The 23,950-nt window shown below is 32.6% G+C and overlaps 1 protein-coding gene across 2 annotated transcripts in view; it reads right to left on the minus strand.

The window, feature by feature from the left end:
- Positions 1-19,818, minus strand: part of LOC133179827 (zinc finger protein 678-like) — a 29,330-nt gene extending 9,512 nt beyond the window's left edge. For both annotated transcript variants that reach the window (XM_061314507.1, XM_061314505.1), the window contains exons 1-5: positions 19,759-19,818; positions 17,256-17,434; positions 16,909-17,025; positions 1,452-1,522; positions 264-378 (exon numbers count right to left, since the gene is read on the minus strand). In XM_061314507.1, coding sequence (XP_061170491.1) covers positions 264-378; positions 1,452-1,522; positions 16,909-17,025; positions 17,256-17,412 — 460 coding nt within the window. In that variant the 5' untranslated portion in view covers positions 17,413-17,434; positions 19,759-19,818. The remainder of the gene's footprint in view (positions 1-263; positions 379-1,451; positions 1,523-16,908; positions 17,026-17,255; positions 17,435-19,758) is intronic.
- Positions 19,819-23,950: the final 4,132 nt, after the last annotated feature.

A 23,950-nucleotide genomic window follows, 5' to 3' on the forward strand; every position in this document is an offset into this window, starting at 1 on the left:
TCCCTAAATAAAATAAACTGTGTTGGTTTCAAAACAACATTAGCATTTTGAACCCCTAAAATTTTAGCATTGAGAGGAAATGGTTTTACTTTAAAACACCCTTTACTTTAAGCTCAGAGATGAATTAAGCCTTTCAATATAGGGATATATTTCTTGCAAAAATTAATTGTTAAAAACTACAGCGTAAAGTTCAAGTTAGTTCACAGCATAGAGTCTTATTCCTTTAAGTTCTATTATTAAAAATAATGAATAATGATACCTACAAATAAAATCGTCATCATCTGGCACTTCAACATCCATGTAATTAAGTCTTTCTTGTACTCGAAGTGGATATGTACGTGGCTCTATTTTGTTTGTCTCGATTATACTTTTTTCAGTCTAAAAAAATCAGAACAGGAAATTATTATTTAAAAAATTAAGAATAAATTTCTTATTTAAAAAAAAAGAAAGAAAAATTATGATACTTAGAATTCACAAAGAATGTGTTCTACATTTGAACCACTAAATCTTTGCTTATGTTTTTTAAATGTATTATGTTTAGAATGCTTCTTTTCTGCTAATAGCAAAATACCACAATAAAAATGATCAAATCTATTACACACTGATACATGTATATCATGCACAATATATTTCATTGGCATACACTTTATCTTTTTGTTCACTTATTTTGAAGTCGCCCCCATGGCGCAGTGGTTAGAGTGTCTGCTCTAGAGTCGCGAAGTAAGGAGTTGATCCTTACATGGCGGGTTCGAATCCCACTGTGGGACGTGGAGACCGGTCCTTCGGATGAGACCATATAAACCGAGGTCCCGTGTCACAGTAGGTGCTGGCACGAAAAAGATCCCGCACTGCTCAAAAGCCGTAAGTGCCAAGTATAGGACAAAATTTGCAGCTCTCCACTGGCAAGTGGTGGTGTCTCCATATGAGTGAAAAATTCTCGAGAGGGACGTTAAACAACATACAAACAAACAACAGAAAACTTATTTTGAAAGACTTTGATATTTTGAATGAAACGGAATATACATTGATCAGTAAAATACATGTATACAAATGAGATATATAATATTGGAACAGGAAAGAAGAAAATGCATGGCTGGACCGGGAATCAAACCCAGAACCCCTGCATCACTAGTCAGGTGCTCCACCGACTGAGCTACCCAGGCCAATATCCACAGCCCAAACCATTACATTCCTCCCTTGACCTTAAATTGTCTTCACCCTCAAAGACACAACCCAAGTTCTTATTTGCCCCTGGCAGGACTTTCACCTGCAAGTCCAGGGGTGGTCAACCGCACCAAATCTGTAACAGGAAAGGAGAAAATGTATGGCTGGACTGGGAATCGAACCCGGGACCCTGCATCACTAGTCAGATGCTCTACTTACTGAGCTGCCCAGCCCGATATCCACAACCCAAACCATTACAATATACATTTTATATAAATACTCAGTACCTTTATTTTCCTCGGTCTCTTTTCCTTTTGCTCCTTTACTGGGACTGAAAACCTAACTGTCTGTTTCTTTTCTATAGAAAAAAAAAACCTGATGTTTCAACATGAATCTGTTTATCCAGGGTTAGAAACTCCCTGAAATTACAACTCGCAAATAATTGCAATTACCAAGAAAGTGAACTCGCAATTTTATAAGACTACTCGCAATTTTCATATAAAGCCCTTTTGAAATTAAATACATGTAGCTTAAGGGAAAAACTAGTATTAATTGTAACGGGGACCGTTACAGATGTTCCCCAAACGCTCCCCAACTTCCTTTTGGTGTCTTATTCCCTGTAAGCTTCATTAAAAAAGGCAATCAAGTATATTGGTTTTTTTACGCATTACACGCGGGCGCACGGGCATGGCTGTAAAAAATGACCATGTCAACTTGTCTACACTTTTAATACATCTTTCTATTCAAATTTCATCAAAAGATAAAAAAAATCGGCTATATTAAGTATATCTGTCATTTTACGCATTGCAAGCGCGCGCACGTGTATGCATGTCCATGATGACCGTGTCATCTTGTCAACACAATTAATATATCTAAACATTTTGAGTATCAAAGCGTTTCATCAAAAAGTGTAAAAGTTACAGCTATATCAAGTAAATTGGTCATTTTAGCATTGCATGCGCGCGCATGTGCATGCATGTGCATGTTGACAATCTCGTCTTGTCTACATTTATAAAGGGTCTATATATTCTGAGTATCAAAGCATTACATCAAAAAGTGTAAAAGTTATGGTTATATCTAGTATATTGGTAATTTTACTCATTGCACGCATATGCACGTGCATGCATGTGCATGCTGACCATGTCGTCTTGTTTATACTATTAATATATCTTTATATTCTGAGTATTAAAGTATTTCATCAAAATATATGAAAGTTTTGGCTATATCAAGTATATTGGAAATTCTACTCATTGCACGCGCACGCACGTGCTTGCAAGTGCATGCATGTGTGCGCTGATCATGTCATCTTGTGTACACTTCTAATATATATTTATATTCTGAGTTTCAAAGCAATTCATCAAAAAATGTACAAGTGAAGTCTATATCCTTTGTATTGGTTATTTAAATCATTGCGCATGCGCACACGTGCATGCATGTGCATTCTGACCATGTCATCTTGTCTACACTTTTAATATATCCTGATATCCTGAGTATCAAAGCATTTCATCAAAGGATATGAAAGTCATAGCTATATCAAGTATATCTGTCATTTTACTCATTGCACGCGCGCGCACGTGCACGCACGTGCATGTATGAGTGTGCTGATCAAGTCTTCTTGTGTACACTTCTAATATATATTTATATTCTGAGTTTCAATGCAATTCATTAAAAAATGTACAAGTTAAGTCTATATCAATTGTATTGGTAATTTTAATCAATGCGCATGCGCTCACGTGCATGCATGCGCATTCTGACCATGTCATCTTGTCTACACTTTAAATACATCCTAATATTCTGAGTATCAAAGCATTTCATCAAAAAATATAAAAGTTATAGCTATATCAAGTATATTGGTCATTTTACGCATTGCACGCGCACGCACGTGCATGCGCGTGCGCGCAAAATGACCTTCGTTCCGCAAATCTACATAACATTCCTATTAACCCTAAAAAGGTTTCATCTCAATCGGATGTGTAGTTTCGGAGATCACTCACGGACAAAAAAGTACCCAGGAAGAAAAATAATAATAACTAGACTCTTGTTGCCATGGCAACAAAAAAGTCTTCCGTTCTTCTAAATCTGTAAGAATTTGTTTTTTTTCTGTGTAAAAAACATACATATCATATTTACTGTGAAAGAAAAAAAAACTGGGAAAAAAGTCCTTTCAGTACTTAAGGTACTTTGATTTTCATTATCAATCTTGTATAATACCTATAAGAGATATACGTATATCATTAGCAATTTAAAAAAAAATTGTTTGCAATCATTTCTAAGACAAACAAAAAGACGAACGAACACCGTACTATCATAAACTTCACTGTGTGTATGTTTTGGCATAATTGTGTTGGTGTTATAAAAAAATATAATGAATTAAGTTAGTATCACATTAAACGTAAAGTCACTGAGTTTTGTAAAGTTATAATATCAAGATTTGACAGCATACCTATAAGACAGATTATTCAATTACAGTAATTCTTCAGCAATCGATTGATTGATTGATTGATTATACGTATGTTGTTTAACGTCCCTCTCCAGAATTTTTCACTCACATGGAGACGCCACCACTCGCCGGTGGAGACTGTAAATTTTTGTCCTATGCTTTGGCACTTATCGCAATTGAGCAGTGGGGAATCTTTTTTATGCCAGCACCTTCTGCGACAAGGGACCTCGATTTATACGATCTCATCCAAAGGACCGGTCTCCACGTCCCACAATCGAAGTTCATAATACAGAGATATTTTATTTTTTATTTTATTCTATTTTTTCACAAGTTTGTTGCATCAGATTTACTTAAAGATCATACTTCAATATCATTTCGAACTCAGGCTACTTAATTGCAGTGCATACAGCGTCAAGTGATTTTGATTGACAGGTCAACACACGTGCACTTCGTGTGATACTTTTTTAGCTGAAAAATATACAGGATGTGACCATGACTGACTATGAAATCAGAAAACATTTAATAAAGAATGGGTGTGACCGATATAGAACTAATTTTTGGTCTATGTAAATGAATAGGAGGATCGGGATTAAGAGGGAATCTCTCTCTCTCTCTCTCTCTCTCTCTCTCTCAGACGTAAATTGAACATTTCATAATGACAAATCTACCATTATAGAATATGAAATTCTGTATACATGTAAATGGTAATTATATATATTCACATGTTCCAGATTTAAATCTAAAACGAATATATAATTCAAATACCTAGCTGCACGAGCGTCTCCAAATATTAATATTACTCAAGACGGGGGAGGGGGGGGGGGGCTTCAAAGGAATTAGATAGTTTTATGTTTTATGAATTATAAGGAAAAGTACGGACGTCAGTTGCATGAACATAATTATATATCATTGCATAAAATTGTGTTCATTCAGGTATACTTATCCCACATATCAACAGACCTGTGCAATTTTTTTTTCATGTTTTTTTTTCAAAAGAAACATATAGCGTACCATTATTTCACACAGAATCGCGTTTTCACATTTTTTTTTTAACTCTTTGAGTATTTCACAAGAATCCAAGAATCGTCTTTTCGCATCTTTTATAATTCCTTGGGTATACAGAGTATAAATCATGTGTCATAAATAATTTAACTTTTTATCAAATTTACATGTAATAACCAAATCTAATCTATAGATTGATTTTCTTTCTTTTAAGTGGCATATATCAATTTATTTATAAAGGCTTTAAAACAGTACTGTATTACAATTTTCTATCGCTCAATTCCTGTTTGAGTGTATGTAATATTTTTCAATATCGATCGGAAATTGGGATAATTTCGCATTCAAATCATAGAGAATAATAAATCGTCTGCATTATAGAAGGCTTATAACTATCGTATTCTGAACTTACTATACGAGATAGATAAAATTGCATGCCTGTCCATCACTATAAATGTATATTCAGTGCTTATAATATATTTACTTGAATTAGGTACCTAGCATATATATTAATTTTTTTTTATAGATATATTCATGTGTAAATCAATTAACTGTCAATACAGACTTACACTACACTGGCAACTTTAAACTATACATGCACTGGAAGCGGTAACCAACGTACTCTTACATTTAGAAGAGTGAATATGGAACGTCTAAATATTTTGATATAGAGAGTGTATATGTCTCTGACGTCATCGATACTATTTCCGCCTTTATCTCGAAAGTTCTATTCTCACTTACAAGTCAGAGTTATCTTTCTTTGCCCATTGCTTACACACTAGGTAACTAGGAAAAATGACGGTACCGAAAATCTGCAAAATGTGGAATCTGATTTCAAAACAAATTATATATTTAGTATTTGTAGAATAACCTCTGTTATACATAATAATATCTTGAAAAAATATTGAAAAACAAAAAAGTTGAAAATTGACCAAACACAAATTCACTTCCGGTTCGGACAGGAAGTACCGGAAACACACGAAAACAACTTCGAAACAAAGAGAATGTCATGATCTAATACTCCTGTAAATTTCACATCTTTACCTCAAACCGTTTCCGAGAAAAATTCCGGACAAAAGTCCATTTAAAAATTGGAAATTCGGCCGTAACTTCGGACCGGAAGTGAATTTTTCAAAAAACGGAATTTTATATAAACTTCATATATCAGCCTACTATCATGTGAAAAATTGTGAAAATCTATCCAACCATCTCTGAGTAATCGCGCTCACAAAATTTGGGAGGAATAATAATAATAATAACTAGATGGTTCTCGTTGCGAGCAACGAGTGGGTCTTCCGTCTGATTTTGGATAAGATTAGACAAGATCTTGACTAAGATATTCGTCTGTAAAAAATGAAAGGATGCATGCTGTTTAAAACATTATTCTGAGCTTCTTTCGTTCATTATTGCTTATCAAAATATTTCCCCTTGTTTGAGGTGTCAAAAATTTAGCATTCTGGCCCCTTATGGCCCCTTATTACGTAACATGTTCAAAATTTTATAATATATAGTTGCAGAACTTTAAGATAAACATTTTTGCTTCAGTAATTTATGAAAGACTTTTGGCCCATCTGAGCCCCTAATTTGAGGGGTCAGCCCCTTTTTCTTGATATCAAATGAAAGGTCTTGTAATTTTGAAGACTTTTTGTTCAACAATTATTCAGAAATTTCCTTTCGTTTAAGAGATATATAGAATAACAGTATTTAGGTGCCAGCCCTCCAACTCCTTAATGGGGATGTCTTGCAAAAATTAAAAGGGTGTATATTGGTTAGAACATTATTCTGAACATCTTTTGTTCAATATTGCTTATCAAAATATTTCCCCTTTTGGAGATATAATGTGTCAAAGATTTAGCATTCTGGCCCCTTATGGCCCCTTACTACGTAACATATGATCAAAATTTTATAAAATACAGTTGCAGAACTTTAAGATTAACATTTTTGCTTCAATAACTTATGACAAAACATTCATCATTAAAAAGTTATAGATGAAAGACTTTTGGCCCTTCTGAGCCCCTAATTTGAGGGGTTAGCCCCTTTTTCTTGATATCAAATGAAAGATCTTGTGATTTTGAAGACTTTTTGTTCAACAACTACTCAAAAATTTCCTTTCGTTTAAGAGATATATAGAATAACAGTATTTAGGGGCCAGCCCTCCAACTCCTTAATGGGGATGTCTTGCAAAAATTTGAAGGGTGCATATTGTTTAGAACATTATTCTGAACATCTTTTGTTCAATATTGCTTATCAAAATATTTCCCCTTTTGGAGATATAATGTGTCAAAGATTTAGCATTCTGGCCCCTTATGGCCCCTTATTACGTAACATATGATCAAAATTTTATAATATATAGTTGCAGAATGTTAAGATGAATATTTTTGCTTGAATAACTTGTAACAAAATATTCATCATTAAAGAGTTATAGATGAAAGAATTTGGCCCTTCTGAGCCCCTAATTTGAGGGGTTAGCCCCTTTTTGTTGATATCAATTGAAAGGTCTTGTGATTTTGAAGACTATTTGTTCAACAGCTATTCAGAAATTTCCTTTCGTTTAAGAGATATATAGAATAACAATATTTAGGGGCCAGCCCTCCAAGTCCTTAATGGGGATGTCTTGCAAAAATTCGAAGGGTGCATATTGTTTAGAACATTATTCTGAACATCTTTTGTTCAATATTGCTTATCAAAATATTTTCCCTTCTCGAGATATGAAGTGTCAAAGATTTAGCATTCTGGCCCCTTATGGCCCCTTATTACGTAACATATGATCAAAATTTTATAATATGTAGTTGCACAATGTTAAGAAGAACATTTTTGCTTCAATAATTTATAACAAAATATTCATCATTAAAGAGTTATAGATGAAAGACTTTTGGCCCTTCTGAGCCCCTAATTTGAGGGATCAGCCCCTTTTTCTTGATATCAAATGAAAAGTCTTGTGATTTTGAAGACTTTTTGTTCAACAACTATTTAGAAATTTCCTTTCGTTTAAGAGATATATAGAATAACAGTATTTAGGGGCCAGCCCTCCAACTCCTTAATGGGGATGTCTTGTAAAAATTAAAAGGGTGTATATTGTTTAGAACATTATTCTGAACATCTTTTGTTCAATATTGCTTATCAAAATATTTCCCCTTTTGGAGATATAATGTGTCAAAGATTTAGCATTCTGGCCCCTTATGGCCCCTTATTACGTAACATATGATCAAAATTTTATAATATATAGTTGCAGAACTTTAAGATAAACATTTTTGCTTCAATAACTTATAACAAAATATTCATCATTAAAGAGTTATAGATGAAAGACTTTTGGCCCCTCTGAGCCCCTAATTTGAGGGGTTAGCCCCTTTTTGTTGATATCAAATAAAAGGTCTTGTGATTTTGAAGACTTTTTGTTCAATATGTTTTAACAAAATACTTTTATTTAAAATGTTATTATAAGAAATGTCTCTAAAATTCACTCATAAATCACGTCCTAAATTTTGACCCCTACCGAGCTTCCATACTTCGCACTTCCGGAAAATTTGAAAACCAAGGTGCACAACTAGAACATGTCCTCTATCACCACTGAAAGTTTCAGCACTCTAGCTTTTGTCGTTCTTGAGTTTTTGTGCAGACACAAGGTCTATCAAAAAATCGATCAAAGGGCGATAACTTCCGACCGGAAGTGATTTCTCAAAAACTGAAGCGGCGTTATAAACTTCAGATACCAACGCATTAACCCTGAAAATTTGAAGCAAATCGATCGAGCGATCTCCGAGAAATCTTCTGCACAAAATCGGTAAGGAAAAAAAAAAGAATAATAATAATAATAACTAGATGGTTCTCGTTGCGAGCAACGAGTGGGTCTTCCGTCTGATTTTGGATGAGATAAGTCAAGATCTTGACTGAGATATTCGTCTTTAAAAAATGAAAGGATGCATATTGTTTATAACATTATTCTGACCATCTTTTGTTCAATATTACTGATCAAAATATTTCCCCTTGTTCGAGGTGTCAAAGATTTGGCATTCTGGCCCTTTATGGCCCATTATTTTGAACACACGATCAAAGTTTTATAATATATAGTTAACAAATGTTAAGATGAACATTTTTCATTCTGGAATTTATAACAAAATATTGATTATTTAAAAGTTATAAATGAAAGACTTTTGGCCCTTCTGGGCCTTAATTTGAGGGATCAACCCCTTTTTCTTGATATCAAATGAAAGGTCTTGTGATTTTCAGAAATTTCCTTCGTTTAAGAGATATATAGAATAACAATATTTAGGGGCCAGCCCTCCGAGTCCTTAATGGGGATGTCTTGCAAAAATTAAAAGGGTGTATATTGTTTAGAACATTATTCTGAACATCTTTTGTTCAATATTGCATATCAAAATATTTTCCCTTTTCGAGATATAAAGTGTCAAGGATTTAGCATTCTGGCCCCTTATGGCCCCTTATTACATAACATACGATCAAAATTTTATAATATATAGTTGCAGAATGTTAAGATGAAGATTCTTGCTTCAGTAATATGTAACAAAATATTGATCATTAAAGAGTTATAGATGAAAGACTTTTGGCCCTTCTGAGCCCCTAATTTGAGGGGTCAGCCCCTTTTTTCTTATTATCAAATGAAAGGTCTTGTGATTTTGAAGTTTTTTTGTTCAACAACTATTCAGAAATTTCCTTTCGTTGAAGAGATATATAGAATAACAATATTTAGGGGCCAGCCCTCCAAGTCCTTAATGGGGATGTCTTGCAAAAATTAAAAGGGTGTATATTGTTTAGAACATTATTCTGAACATCTTTTGTTCAATATTGCTTATCAAAATATTTTCCCTTTTCGAGATATAAAGTGTCAAAGATTTAGCATTCTGGCCCCTTATGGCCCCTTATTACATAACATACGATCAAAATTTTATAATATATAGTTGCAGAATGTTAAGCTGAACATTTTTGCTTCAGTAATATATAACAAAATATTGATCATTAAAAAGTTATAGATGAAAGACTTTTGGCCCTTCTGAGCCCCTAATTTGAGGGGTCAGCCCCTTTTTCTTGATATCAAATGAAAGGTCTTGTGATTTTGAAGACTTTTTGTTCAACAACTATTCAGAAATTTCCTTTCGTTTAAGAGATATATAGAATAACAATATTTAGGGGCCAGCCCTCCAAGTCCTTGATGGGGATGTCTTGCAAAAAATAAAAGGGTGTATATTGTTTAGAACATTATTCTGAACATCTTTTGTTCAATATTGCTTATCAAAATATTTCCCCTTTTCGAGATATAATGTGTCAAAGATTTAGCATTCTGGCCCCTTATGGCCCCTTATTACGTAACATATGATCAAAATTTTATAATATATAGTTGCAGAGTGTTAAGATGAACATTTTTGCTTCAGTAATTTATAACAAAATATTGATCATTAAAGAGTTATAGATGAAAGACTTTTGGCCCTTCTGAGCCCCTAATTTGAGGGGTTAGCCCCTTTTTCTTGATATGAAATGAAAGGTCTTGTGATTTTGAAGACTTTTTGTTCAACAACTATTCAGAAATTTCTTTTTGTTTAAGAGATATATAGAATAACAATATTTAGGGGCCAGCCCTCCAAGTCCTTAATGGGGATGTCTTGCAAAAAATAAAAGGGTGTATATTGTTTAGAACATTATTCTGAACATCTTTTGTTCAATATTGCTTATCAAAATATTTCCCCTTTTCGAGATATAATGTGTCAAAGATTTAGCATTCTGGTCCCTTATGGCCCCTTATTACGTAACATACAATAAAAATTTTATAATATATAGTTGCAGAGTGTTAAGATGAACATTTTTGCTTCAGTAATTTATAACAAAATATTGATCGTTAAAGAGTTATAGATGAAAGACTTTTGGCCCTTCTGAGCCCCTAATTTGAGGAGTCGGCCCCTTTTTCTTGATATCAAATAAAAGGTCTTGTGATTTTAAAGACTTTTTGTTCAATATGTTTTAACAAAATACTTTTATTTAAAATGTTATTATAAGATATGTCTCTAAAATTCACTCATAAATCACATCCTAAATTTTGACCCCTACCGAGCTTCCATACTTCGCACTTCCGGAAAATTTGAAAACCAAGGTGCACAACTAGAACATGTCCTCTATCACCACTGAAAGTTTCAGCACTCTAGCTTTTGTCGTTCTTGAGTTTTTGTGCAGACACAAGGTCTATCAAAAAATCGATCAAAGGGCGATAACTTCCGACCGGAAGTGATTTTTCAAAAACTGAAGCGGCGTTATAAACTTCAGATAGCAACGCATTAACCCTGAAAATTTGAAGCAAATCGATCGAGCGATCTCCGAGAAATCTTCTGCACAAAATCGGTAAGGAAAAAAAAAAGAATAATAATAATAACTAGATGGTTCTCGTTGCGAGCAACGAGTGGGTCTTCCGTCTGATTTTGGATAAGATTAGTCAAGACTTAGCTTGACTGAGATATTTGACTATAGAAAGTGAAAGGATGCATATTGTTTAAAACATTATTCTGAGCATCTTTTGTTCAATATTGCTTATGAAAATATTTCCCCTTGTTCGAGCTGTCAAAGATTTTGCAATCTGGCCCATTTTGGCCCATTATTTTGAACCTATGATCAAAGTTTAATAATATATAGTTACAGAATGCTAAGATGAACATTTTTGCTTGAGTAATTTATAACAAAATATTGATCATTAAAGAGTTATAGATGAAAGACTTTTGGCCCTTCTGAGCCCCTAATTTGAGGGGTCAGCCCCTTTTTCTTGATATCAAATAAAAGGTCTTGTGATTTTGAAGACTTTTTGTTCAACAACTATTCAGAAATTTCCTTTCGTTTAAGAGATATATAGAATAACAATATTTAGGGGCCAGCCCTCCAACTCCTTAATGGGGATGTCTTGCAAAAATTAAAAGGGTGTATATTGTTTAGAACATTATTCTAAACATCTTTTGTTCAATATTGCTTATCAAAATATTTCCTCTTTTCAAGATAAAAAGTGTCAAAGATTTAGCATTCTGGCCCCTTATGGCCCCTTATTACGTAACATATGATCAAAATTTTATAATATATAGTTGCAGATTGTTAAGATGAACATTTTTGCTTCAGTAATTTATAACAAAATATTGATCATTAAAGAGTTATAGATGAAAGACTTTTGGCCCTTCTGAGCCCCTAATTTGAGGGGTCAGCCCCTTTTTCTTGATATCAAATAAAAGGTCTTGTGATTTTGAAGACTTTTTGTTCAACAACTATTCAGAAATTTCCTTTCGTTTAAGAGATATATAGAATAACAATATTTAGGGGCCAGCCCTCCAACTCCTTAATGGGGATGTCTTGCAAAAATTAAAAGGGTGTATATTGTTTAGAACATTATTCTAAACATCTTTTGTTCAATATTGCTTATCAAAATATTTCCTCTTTTCAAGATAAAAAGTGTCAAAGATTTAGCATTCTGGCCCCTTATGGCCCCTTATTACGTAACATATGATCAAAATTTTATAATATATAGTTGCAGATTGTTAAGATGAACATTTTTGCTTCAGTAATTTATAACAAAATATTGATCATTAAAGAGTTATAGATGAAAGACTTTTGGCCCTTCTGAGCCCCTAATTTGAGGGGTCAGCCCCTTTTTCTTGATATCAAATAAAAGGTCTTGTGATTTTGAAGACTTTTTGTTCAATATGTTTTAACAAAATACTTCTATTTAAAATGTTATTTTAAGAAATGTCTCTAAAATTCACTCGTAAATCACGTCCTAAATTTCGACCCCTACCCAGCTTCCATACTTCGCACTTCCGGAAAATTTGAAAACCAAGGTGCACATCTAGAACATGTCCTCTATCACCACTGAAAGTTTCAACACTCTAGCATTTGTCGTTTTTGAGTTTTTGTGCAGACACAAGGTCTATGTAAAAATCGATCAAAGGGCGATAACTTCTGACCGGAAGTGATTTTTCAAAAACTGAAGCGGCGTTATAAACTTCAGATAGCAACGCATTAACCCTGAAAATTTGAAGCAAATCGATCGAGAGATCTCCGAGAAATCCTCTGCACAAAATCGGTAAGGAAAAAAAAAAGAATAATAACTAGATGGTTCTCGTTGCGAGCAACGAGTGGGTCTTCCGTCTGATTTTGGATGAGATTAATCAAGATCTTGACTGAGATATTTGTCTATAAAAGTGAAAGGATGATTGTTTTAAACGTTATTCAGATCATCTTTTGTTCAATATTGCTTATCAAAATATTTCTCCTTTTCGAGATATAAAGTGTCAAAGATTTAGCATTCTGGCCCCTTATGGTCCTTTATTACGTAACATATGATCAAAACTTTACAATATATAGCTGCAAAATATTAATATGAACATTTTTGCTTCAGTAATTTATAGCAAAATATTGATCATTAAAAAGTTATAGATAAAAGACTTTTGGCCCTTCTGAGCCCCTAATTTGAGGGGTCAGCCCCTTTTTCTTGATATCAAATAAAAGGTCTTGTGATTTGGAAGACTTTTTGTTCAACAACTATTCAGAAATTTCCTTTCGTTTAAGAGATATATAGAATAACAATATTTAGGGGCCAGCCCTCCAAGTCCTTAATGGGGATGTCTTGCAAAAATTAAAAGGGTGTATATTGTTAAGAACATTATTCTGACCATCTTTTGTTCAATATTGCTTATCAAAATATTTCTCCTTTTCGAGATACAAAGTGTCAAAGATTTAGCATTCTGGCCCCTTATGGCCCCTTATTACGTAACATATGATCCAAATTTTATAATATATAGTTGCAGAATGTTAAGATGAACATTTTTGCTTCAGTAATTTATAACAAAATATTGATCATTAAAGAGTTAGAGATAAAAGACTTTTGGCCCTTCTGAGCCCCTAATTTGAGGGGTCAGCCCCTTTTTCTTGATATCAAATAAAAGGTCTTGTGATTTGGAAGACTTTTTGTTCAACAACTATTCAGAAATTTCCTTTCGTTTAAGAGATATATAGAATAACAATATTTAGGGGCCAGCCCTCCAAGTCCTTAATGGGGATGTCTTGCAAAAATTAAAAGGGTGTATATTGTTAAGAACATTATTCTGACCATCTTTTGTTCAATATTGCTTATCAAAATATTTCTCCTTTTCGAGATACAAAGTGTCAAAGATTTAGCATTCTGGCCCCTTATGGCCCCTTATTACGTAAGATATGATCCAAATTTTATAATATGTAGTTGCAGAATGTTAAGATGAACATTTTTGCTTCAGTAATTTATAACAAAATATTGATCATTAAAGAGTTATAGATAAAAGACTTTTGGCCCTTCTGAGCCCCTAATTTGAGGGGTCAGCCCCTTTTTCTTGATATCAAATAAAAGGTCTTGTGATTTGGAAGACTTTTTGTTCAACAACTATTCAGAAATTTCCTTTCGTTTAAGAGATATATAGAATAACAATATTTAGGGGCCAGCCCTCCAAGTCCTTAATGGGGATGTCTTGCAAAAATTAAAAGGGTGTATATTGTTAAGAACATTATTCTGACCATCTTTTGTTCAATATTGCTTATCAAAATATTTCTCCTTTTCGAGATACAAAGTGTCAAAGATTTAGCATTCTGGCCCCTTATGGCCCCTTATTACGTAACATATGATCCAAATTTTATAATATATAGTTGCAGAATTTTAAGATGAACATTTTTGCTTCAGTAATTTATAACAAAATATTGATCATTAAAGAGTTAGAGATAAAAGACTTTTGGCCCTTCTGAGCCCCTAATTTGAGGGGTCAGTCCCTTTTTCTTGATATCAAATAAAAGGTCTTGTGATTTTAAAGACTTTTTGTTCAATATATTTTAACAAAATATTTTTATTTAAAATGTTATTATAAGAAATGTCTCTAAAATTCACTCAAAAATTTCGTCCTAAATTTCGACCCCTACCGAGCCTCCATAATTTGCACTTCCGGAAAATTTGAAAACCAAGGTGCACATCTAGAACATGTCCTCTATCACCACTGAAAGTTTCAATACTCTAGCATTTGTCGTTCTTGAGTTTTTGTGCAGACACAAGGTCTATCTAAAAATCGATCAAAGGGCGATAACTTCTGACCGGAAGTGATTTTTCAAAAACTGACAGGGCGTTATAAACTTCAGATAGCAACGCATTAACCCTGAAAATTTGAAGCAAATCGATCGAGCGGTCTCTGAGAAATCTTCTGCACAAAATCGGTAAGGAAAAAAAAAAGAATAATAATAATAAAAAGAAAAGTGAAAAATCAACAATAGAATAATAGAAGGGTCTTCCGCAGAAGACGGAAGACCCTAATAATAAAAAGAAAAGTGAAAAATCAACAATAGAATAATAGAAGGGTCTTCCGCAGAAGACGGAAGACCCTAATAAGAAAAGTGAAAAATCAACAATAGAATAATAGAAGGGTCTTCCGCAGAAGACGGAAGACCCTAATAATAATAATAATAAAAAGAAACAATACAATCACTATAAGTCTTCCGTTGTGAACGGAAGACTTAATAATAATAATAAGAAACAGAGTAAAAACAATATGTTCCCAAACTTCGTTTGGGGAACATAATAACTACTGTTCAATGCACTAAATACAACTACAGTGTGACTTTTATTTAAATTATTGCTTTAAATCAAAAGCATTGTGTTCTGTCATATTATATAACTTTGCTACAGTTTCAATGCATGTTTTTTTTCTCCCTTTATCTTGATAATTTAACTGCAATGAGAGGAATTAAAAATATGATACAGTATTTATACATCTATTATTAATATAAAGTGACAGTTCTTACAAATTTTATAATAGAGTTAAATACAAATAAGTCATTCACAACTGTTTTTTTTTTTAGGGTTTTATTTAACCCTTTTCCCATGTCTATCATTTTTTAAGATTTCAAATAAAACACATGATCATCATTGTCGGTGCTGTTCATTTGTTTTCAGCAACCTCTTCCAACTGCCATTAAAAAAAAAAAAAAAAAAAAAACCATGCTGATATTTAAAGAAGGAGGAAATAAAATACATAACCAAAATGAAAACTATAACTAAATCAGGGATTTTTTCCCACGGGAAAAAAAATCAACTTGCAAGTTTTTGCGAGTTACTTATTATTTCACTCACATTTTGGGATTTCTAATTCGCATTTTGCGAGTTGTATATAGTGAATTTCGAACCCTGTTATCGTAAACAGAATGAAGAAAACATTTCTTTTAAAAATACTCATGAAGAGTGTTTCACAACCCCAGATTAATAATGTAACTTTTTATCAAAAATTGGATAGTAAAACTTCCATATATATATATGCAATATACATGTATATACTGTAAACAACTTTTATTCGCGTGCAAGAAATATTCACGAGTTTCGCGACCTACTTTAAATCGCGAATATTAATCGCTGTGAACAATATGTTTTGCTTTGTATCTGTAGAGAATATTTCCTTAGTTGTGAAATTAATCACTGTGGATTGATTTCAAACTGACGAATCGCGAATAAAAGATAATGTGAAAAATACAGTACATTAAGGATAGGTACTGCCAAAATTTTGTTTCACAATATATCTGGATTTTCCTCCAAAATATCCCCAAAAAATTATGATATATTTACATGCAAGTTTTACTACAATTTTGAACAAATATATCTCAAAAGTTTTTATTACAAAATTATGCTGTGAAAACATAACTTTACTTTTTATATTTTTATTTATATAATTTTTTAAATTCTTTTGATAAAATGGAATAGAATTGAGTCAACTGACCTGATTCAATAAAGTATCAATGAAAACAATTGAGCACAACGTTAACATTATTAGGGTATGATCACAATATTTATCAACCCATGTACATATATGAAATGACTCAGGGAAACTACAGGATGAAGTATAATGTAAAGAGCCTTTTTTAGTTGGGCCTCAGCTACATAGTTCTAACTTATGAGCATGTCTTGATGTAAGAATGCCTTGGTTAACATGTTTTATACTAACTTCTGGAAATTATACTTCAAAACTTTGAATGAATAAATCAATTAATTTCAAAATATTTAATTATATGTTCAAAATACCCATATTTCAGTCTCCGTATGACGATAAAGGTATACCGATAAAGTCGCACATATCCCAGCCAATATACATGTTTATGAGTCCTTGAAATGCTGTGCTATACCCTTGTGAACAGACCGTATAAGAGAGCACATCCAGACCAAATGGAGGGGAGTGAACCAGAGAAAACAAGAGCAAAAAGAGAAAAAGTAAGCAAGAACTGAGTGAATACAGAAAAATAGAAGCAGAATTTTTCAGGTACTGTACCCCTGGTAGACTTGTACGGAGTCCATTCCTCATCACTGTCTGATTCCACTTTCTTTGGTTTTCTTTTTGCTCTAGATCTGGGTCCCTTCATAAACTCAGGCATCACAGCAGGCAGTCCTGAAATTATCAAATCTAGATATAAATAAAAATAAATAATAAAACAATATACAGTCAATTGAGATATTGCGCCTAAATAGTGCATTTGTAATAAACCATTAAACCATACATGGTAGTAATACACAGTACTAGTTGTTCCCCTTTTATTGCAACTTCAGATCATTGTCAAATATGATCTTCAGAAGAAATAACATATACCCCGGTACTTTCAATCTTTATTTTAAACGTACCAACAGCCAGCATTATCTCATAATTCTTCCTCATGTTCTTGTATCTAAGCAGTTCTACATTAGATAGTTTGGCCAGCTCAGCCTTGGAGAAATATTCCTCTACACTGTACTCTCTGTTCTCTAGTTCTCTGATGACGTCATCACTTGGGAATTCCATGTTTAGTTTTGGGCTAAACAGTCTTTTAAAACATCAACAAGAAATAATTTAAATTGAAATACTTTAACATGTATAAACACTACATTTTTATTTCCAGTAAAACTTGAAAAATTTGTTTAAAAAAAAAAAAAACTAAAACAGAGCAATCATCCCTCTATACTAATCTTATCTTTGGTCTAAGGCACACAATTTTAAAATTTGATTTTTTTTTTGAAGGGGGGGGGGAAGGATATTATGATACCTCCTACACTCAAACTTCAGAAACTATTGAAGGAATGAAGTTAATGCTTCCCAAATGACTTAGAATAGAGCATTGCTCTACTTTTTAACAGTTAATACAAGACTTTGCTGATTTTTTCCTCCTAGGCAATGAAAACCATTCACAAAAGAGTCAATGATTTATTTTTATTGTTACCATAAACCAAATCCATGGGTTACTAGATTGAAATAAACGCAAAGTACTAGTATTTTCGAATGAGATAATGAATGTATATCCACAAATGCTTCTGTTCAACCTTTTCCTCTTTTTAAGAAGTGTTAATGCATTGGTTGGTCAAATTATGATAATGCCGTATAGTAATATTGTCATCTAGTTTAATGACTGAATGCACTGTTTAGGGCTGAAAAACTTGGAATTTATGGAAATGTTAAAAGCTTGTTAGTCTTTCTTTTTGTGCATATGGACATGAGAGCTGCATGTACATGCAGCCTTCAAAGACAAAAGGTTCACATCAGGGAATCCAAGATTTACATTGAAATATATATAGGAAAAATCTTTACAAATCTTCTCCTCAAGAACCACTGGGCCAGAAAAGTTGAACTTTATGTGAAAGCTTGCTGAGGTAGTGTAGATTCTAAGTTGTTCAAATCATGACCCCCGGGGTTAGGAGGGGCCACAATAAGTATTACAAGAGGAAAATCTGGTGAAGAACAGCAGGGCCAAAGTTACTCAGGTGAGTGTTGTGGCCCATGGGTCTCTTGTTTGCTTTCTTGACCAGACACATGTTTTCCATTTGCATAGTCAATTTACAGGCAAGTTTAAGATATACAGATGCATACTGTTGCCCCTTCACAGTTTGTGAGGCAATAAGAAAAAAATTGCTACCCTAAGACCTAATCAGTAGACTACTGTGACATGAAGGTCACCCTGATCCAAGGATTATACAGGCTCGCCATTGCTTAACTTGCCTATACCGCATCACTAGAAAAGCTAGCTCACTACTGAGGCAGTATAAGTTCCCTATATGCTGTCTGAGCTACACAAAAATGTCAGCATTTCCCTATGAAATGATGTCAAAGGAACATCTACTTTTTTTGTAATTGTGCTAAACTCTAGGCCTATTTGTTAAAAATTAGTAGATCAATAAGGTAGCTACTTTATTAATAAAGTCTCAGACGAGGGGATTCTTCACACATAAACTCCCAGTTAACGAAAGCTCTCGTGTTGAATTGTAGAGAAACCACCCTCAGCAGGAGAATAAAAAGGGCTGTATCAATACATCGACATTCAAGAAATTGTATCCTATTGAAAAAAATAAGCTTTCAATACGTATCAGGCAGGCAGTTTTTCGTATAATTCTGTGAAAGGTTGGGAATTTCTTTAGAACCGTTTTGAATTAAAATTGATCAATAATGAAATAATCATTAAGGAGGTAGCACATTTTAGATAATTATTACAAAATACATCTATAGACAATTTTATTTAACATGTTGATTTTACAATAGGTAAAAAGTTTGAATTTGAAGTGTAACTTGAAACAACAGTGAGACAAGAAGTTTTAAAAATGAGTTGCAAAACAATTTGTTTTTATAAAATCAAGCATTAAATGATTTTTAAGACTTTTTTGATAGACATGTTAAAGAATCCAATATATATCGCACATCCCATTATAGCCCACAGGGGCTTGCTCCCGGTGTGTAATAATTATTTTAAAAAATCATATACGGTATGTAATACTATTACCGTTTACATGGTTTATGATTTTTTAAATAAATAATTATTACACGACGGGAGCAAGCACCTGTGTTATATCCTAAAATATTGTATCGTACTGAATTTTTTTGCTCAAGCCCTAGAATAAATACATGTAGGCCATGTTCAGAGAGATATAGTAAATAATTGATATAAAATGTCTTTATTTCTTTTAAAAAAATCATACATTTTAAATTAGGCCTCGCCAACAATAAAATATTATAATAAAAGGCAAGAATATAAAACTCCCAGGGCCGCCAGCCGCCGGATGCCTTTCAAGAAAAAAAAAGTTACCATCTCGACATACAAAGTATAATTCAAAATGCAACACAACATAAATGAATTAATCTTTTTGATTTCTTGTGCCAATTTACCTGTTTATCGTACCAAAAATTGTTTTCAGTTCAATGACCTTCTCGTTTGTGGAAGCAGACGACAAGAATATTATTGTGACTGTCGATCCCGATTAAAATAAAATTGAGTGTGATGTCATTTATTATAGCTCTATCCCCTCCAAAAATTTATTTGAACCCGGTACACAATAAAAAAAATAATAAATAAATAAATAAATAATAATAATAATAATAATAATTAAAAAAACCCAGCGATTGTGAATGTAAATTGAAATATTATAGTTTACTAAAGTTTTTAAATGGTCAATTATTAAATTTAAATGCCCTGTATCGTTTTAGCTAATTTGTGTCAGGAGCTTAATTACAAGTTATAAACTAAAAATTTATCTAGTCTATCATATTTTTAAATATTAAATATAATGAAACATTTGTGTCTTTTTATTATCTGATTTTCTTAACTCCATGCTCAAAACAAAATTAACGGATGTTTGTTAAAAAAAAACTGAAACAACAAAAAACATAAACAAAAAAAAAACAAAAAAGAAAAAACAAAACAAAAAAAACAACAAAAAAAACCCCGATAATTTCATTAAACTCTCTCACTTGGTCGTGAAATTTCATAATGATAATGAACTGCCTTTCTGTGTAAACATTTTCTTTTCATTAAATATCAATTGTTCGGGACTATACGCCTGTCACTATTTGTAAGAGATAAGACTAAAACCAGATAAGTCCCAGATAAGCGGATCAGTGGATATCATTGACGAGGTTTAACACTTTCTAAATCAACCTGCCATACATTGTGTCACTTCCTTTAATCCTCGCTCTCATAACAATAACATAATAGATCGGGGTGGCCTTAAATCATACCATCTTTTTTTTTTTTTAAATGTTAAAGCTTTACTTAAGATTTTTTTTCAAAGTCAAGGGGGGTCTATCTATACTTTTTTTCTTTAAAAAAAATTATTAACGAAAAAGGGGGAGGGTTAGACATTTGACGAAAATTGAATTCATACATTTGAAACAATTGTCATGTGTAACTAAGTTTTCTTTTCTATCAAAAAAAAAAAAAAAAAAAAAAAAAAAAAAATTGGGCCATTTTGCATGTTTTTTTTAATAGTTCACGTATACAGACAAACATTATTGACAGCGATCGACACAGAGCCTGATTGATGACAGAACTTTAACATGTTTCTCAGGAAAAGTTTGACCAGGTCGCACCTATCTAAATATTGATTGATTTATATCTTAAATGAAAGGAGACATTTGTTTATCTTAATTTTCGGTTGATTCTTTAAATCTAAGGATTAGAACAACAACTATACACCAATACGATGTTTCACCTTCGATTACATCTCTTATTGCTTGTACCTAAATCAGCGAAGATTTCCGAAGGAATGTACAATTGAGTTTTTTCTTGAGTGTCGTCGTGACTGTGGGATGCCTCAGTGGTTAAATGATTTCTAAGAACTTGATTGTCATGCCGTTTTCTTAACATATTCTCAAGTGAGCTTTGGAATTTCTCTGAGAGTTTGAATTAAAACAAAAGAAACTGACACAAAATGGCAACACCAAAATTAACGTTTTTAAGGTATGTGTTTTTTTTTCTTCTATCGTTTCATTCTGTGCAATGTGTAAATTATGTTACAGTTGTCATTTATTGAAAAGAATGGTTCACAAATTGTTTTTAAAGTCTTTTCATAACATTTTTTCTGTGCGTTTGGAGTCTCGGGAACAATGGAATTTACACAAACATATAATTCATTTTACACCTATAGCCCTTTGAAAAGGATTATTTACTGAAACTTTAGTTTCTGTGTATGGGATCATTGATGCGGTTCTTAATTTTCCAGATTTCTTGCTAAACGAAGATTCTAAAGAGAGTGAATTCTTCACTATAGGTGCAGTTGCATTGTTCATGGTCACTTTGCATTTAATCGGCTTAGCAATAAGCCTTAAAATATTAATACCAACGGGTCATCTGCAACTTCTAGATGCAAAACTAATATTTTTAATACATTAATTGATCGATAACTAATTCTTGAATGATATCTTATTGGTATACCTTTATTTCGTTGTAATGTATACATGTTTTCTGAAGATCCAACATGTGAAATGACTAACAACAAAACGCAGGAATAGATAAATAAACATTTGAAAGGATAGATAGAACGACAATTTTTTGACGATATAGAGCCCTTTACATGAACTATGGTAATTGGTAAAGTGCTTTATAAATTTTTAATGTTTTCTTGCTTAATTTTTTAGGGTTTAAAAACAGAGATAATCTGTTTTACAAGTAAACAATTACATACTAAATTTACTAAAACACTCTTCAAGAGAGAGAGAGAGAGAATATTTCATTAAGAATAGTACGTCCCCTTTTTACATATTTTAGTTTCCCAACATATAAAACATTGCATGTTTTTAATGATCGCCATAATTGTTTTCTGTTCATTCTTTTATAAGAATCAATTTTCACAGAAAGCTATTACCATTGCGTGATTACACTGATCAATAAACATCTCCTACACTTAAAATGTACTAAAGGCAATATTCAATATATTTTTACGATAAAATTGCAGCTCTGAACGAGGAAAATATCGAGAAAACATAAAAATAAACTGGATTCCGTTCTCCACGTTGAATTTTGCATTGAGGTGTCGAGTTGGGAACAGATGTTCCTTTGTTTGTATGAAAAAATCCCTTTGAAATTAATTTGTAAAGATTTAAGTTTCTTGATTTCGTACATAAGTCGCGATGTAGAAAAGTCGTGGTGTACAAAAGTCGTGGTGTAAAAATGATGATAACAGTAGCAGTAATTGTTATATATAGATACAATATGTACATGTTGCCATTTATAAAACATTGGCATAATTTTCTACCTCTCAGATAAATGCAAGTCTAAGTCCCTCGTACAGGCATCTAGGTTCAAGGGGGGGGGGGGCACCTTTTCCCCAATATACATTCAATTTTGTTTATGTCGTATGAAAAGAACTACGCACGCTAACTCTCGACTCCCGCCTACATTTTACACCCATTTAATTCAATACTAATGACAATTTGACCGTGAAATCTTTGTTGAATGCAAAGAACAGTTCAATGATAAATGACTGATAATTTTAATGCCAGTGTTAAATAGTTAATTACCCCTTATTCCAGCTCTTAAAATAAGGGGGGTAGACGATATTTTCCATTGAAATCGGGCTTTAAAGCATCAACACATTTTAAAATATTCTTGGATATTACTAAATGTTCCTAAAATCTTTTCTTATGTTTTACGAATATAAAATAAAACATATATTATTAATAAAAAACAATGTTTTAGTTGTAAAACCCTTTGAAATTGGTGAAAAAATAAGCATTTTTGTAGTTTTTTTGTGTGTAAACATATGTCCCCCCCCCCCATCCCCCCGTGAAACACAAAAAGCTTTAGTATGAATTTGTGACATGACAGTCCATATTACCTGTAAAAAGGAATTTTTGTTTCACGGGGGGGGGGGGGGGAGATGTTTTAAAAATATTTTCCGTTTTCCGTTGATTTCTATAGTGAAAAACACATGTTTTACCCAAATTATAGAGTTATCTCTCTTTGTTTTCCCAAAGAAGTAATGTTTTATGAAAATTCATATAAATATTTATATAAATATGAAAAATCATCCAAATATGTTAACTTTTGAAAATTGACTTGGAGGTAGGCGGGAGAACAATGCTATCGTTCGCAGTTCTTTCATTGAAAGGTCGGTCACATTTCCTAATAGGACGCTATTTAACAATTATGAGAACAACAAGAAATATTTTGATTATTAAATATGAATCCTGTTAAATAATGGTCCGTCGATAAATATGATGATAAAAATCAAACAACTCTTTACAATGAGTACACAAACCTCACCTATCTAATCACTTTGAAATACACCCCAAACTTAACATGCTATCTAGTTTGTACCTGAAATATATCCCAAACTTAACATTAAATCTAGTTTTACCTTTAATGAAAATGTCTGAAATGATATTTTAAAAAAACTTGAACATCAAAAGTAACATTTTTTATATTCACTTAAAAGTAATATAATATTTTTTTGAAACCCTCACAAGGAAAACTTGAGGCCCAGGGGCCTCATCGCTCACCTGAGCACTTTGGCTAGAAAACAGAAAAAATCACTTCAGCCTTCGGCTCAGGTGAGCTAAAATTACATTAAAATACACTGAA

Source organism: Saccostrea echinata, unplaced genomic scaffold, assembly GCF_033153115.1.
Source record: "Saccostrea echinata isolate AGI-Se365-2 ecotype Australia unplaced genomic scaffold, CSIRO_AGI_Sech_v1 ptg000005l, whole genome shotgun sequence".
NCBI lineage: Eukaryota > Metazoa > Mollusca > Bivalvia > Ostreida > Ostreidae > Saccostrea > Saccostrea echinata.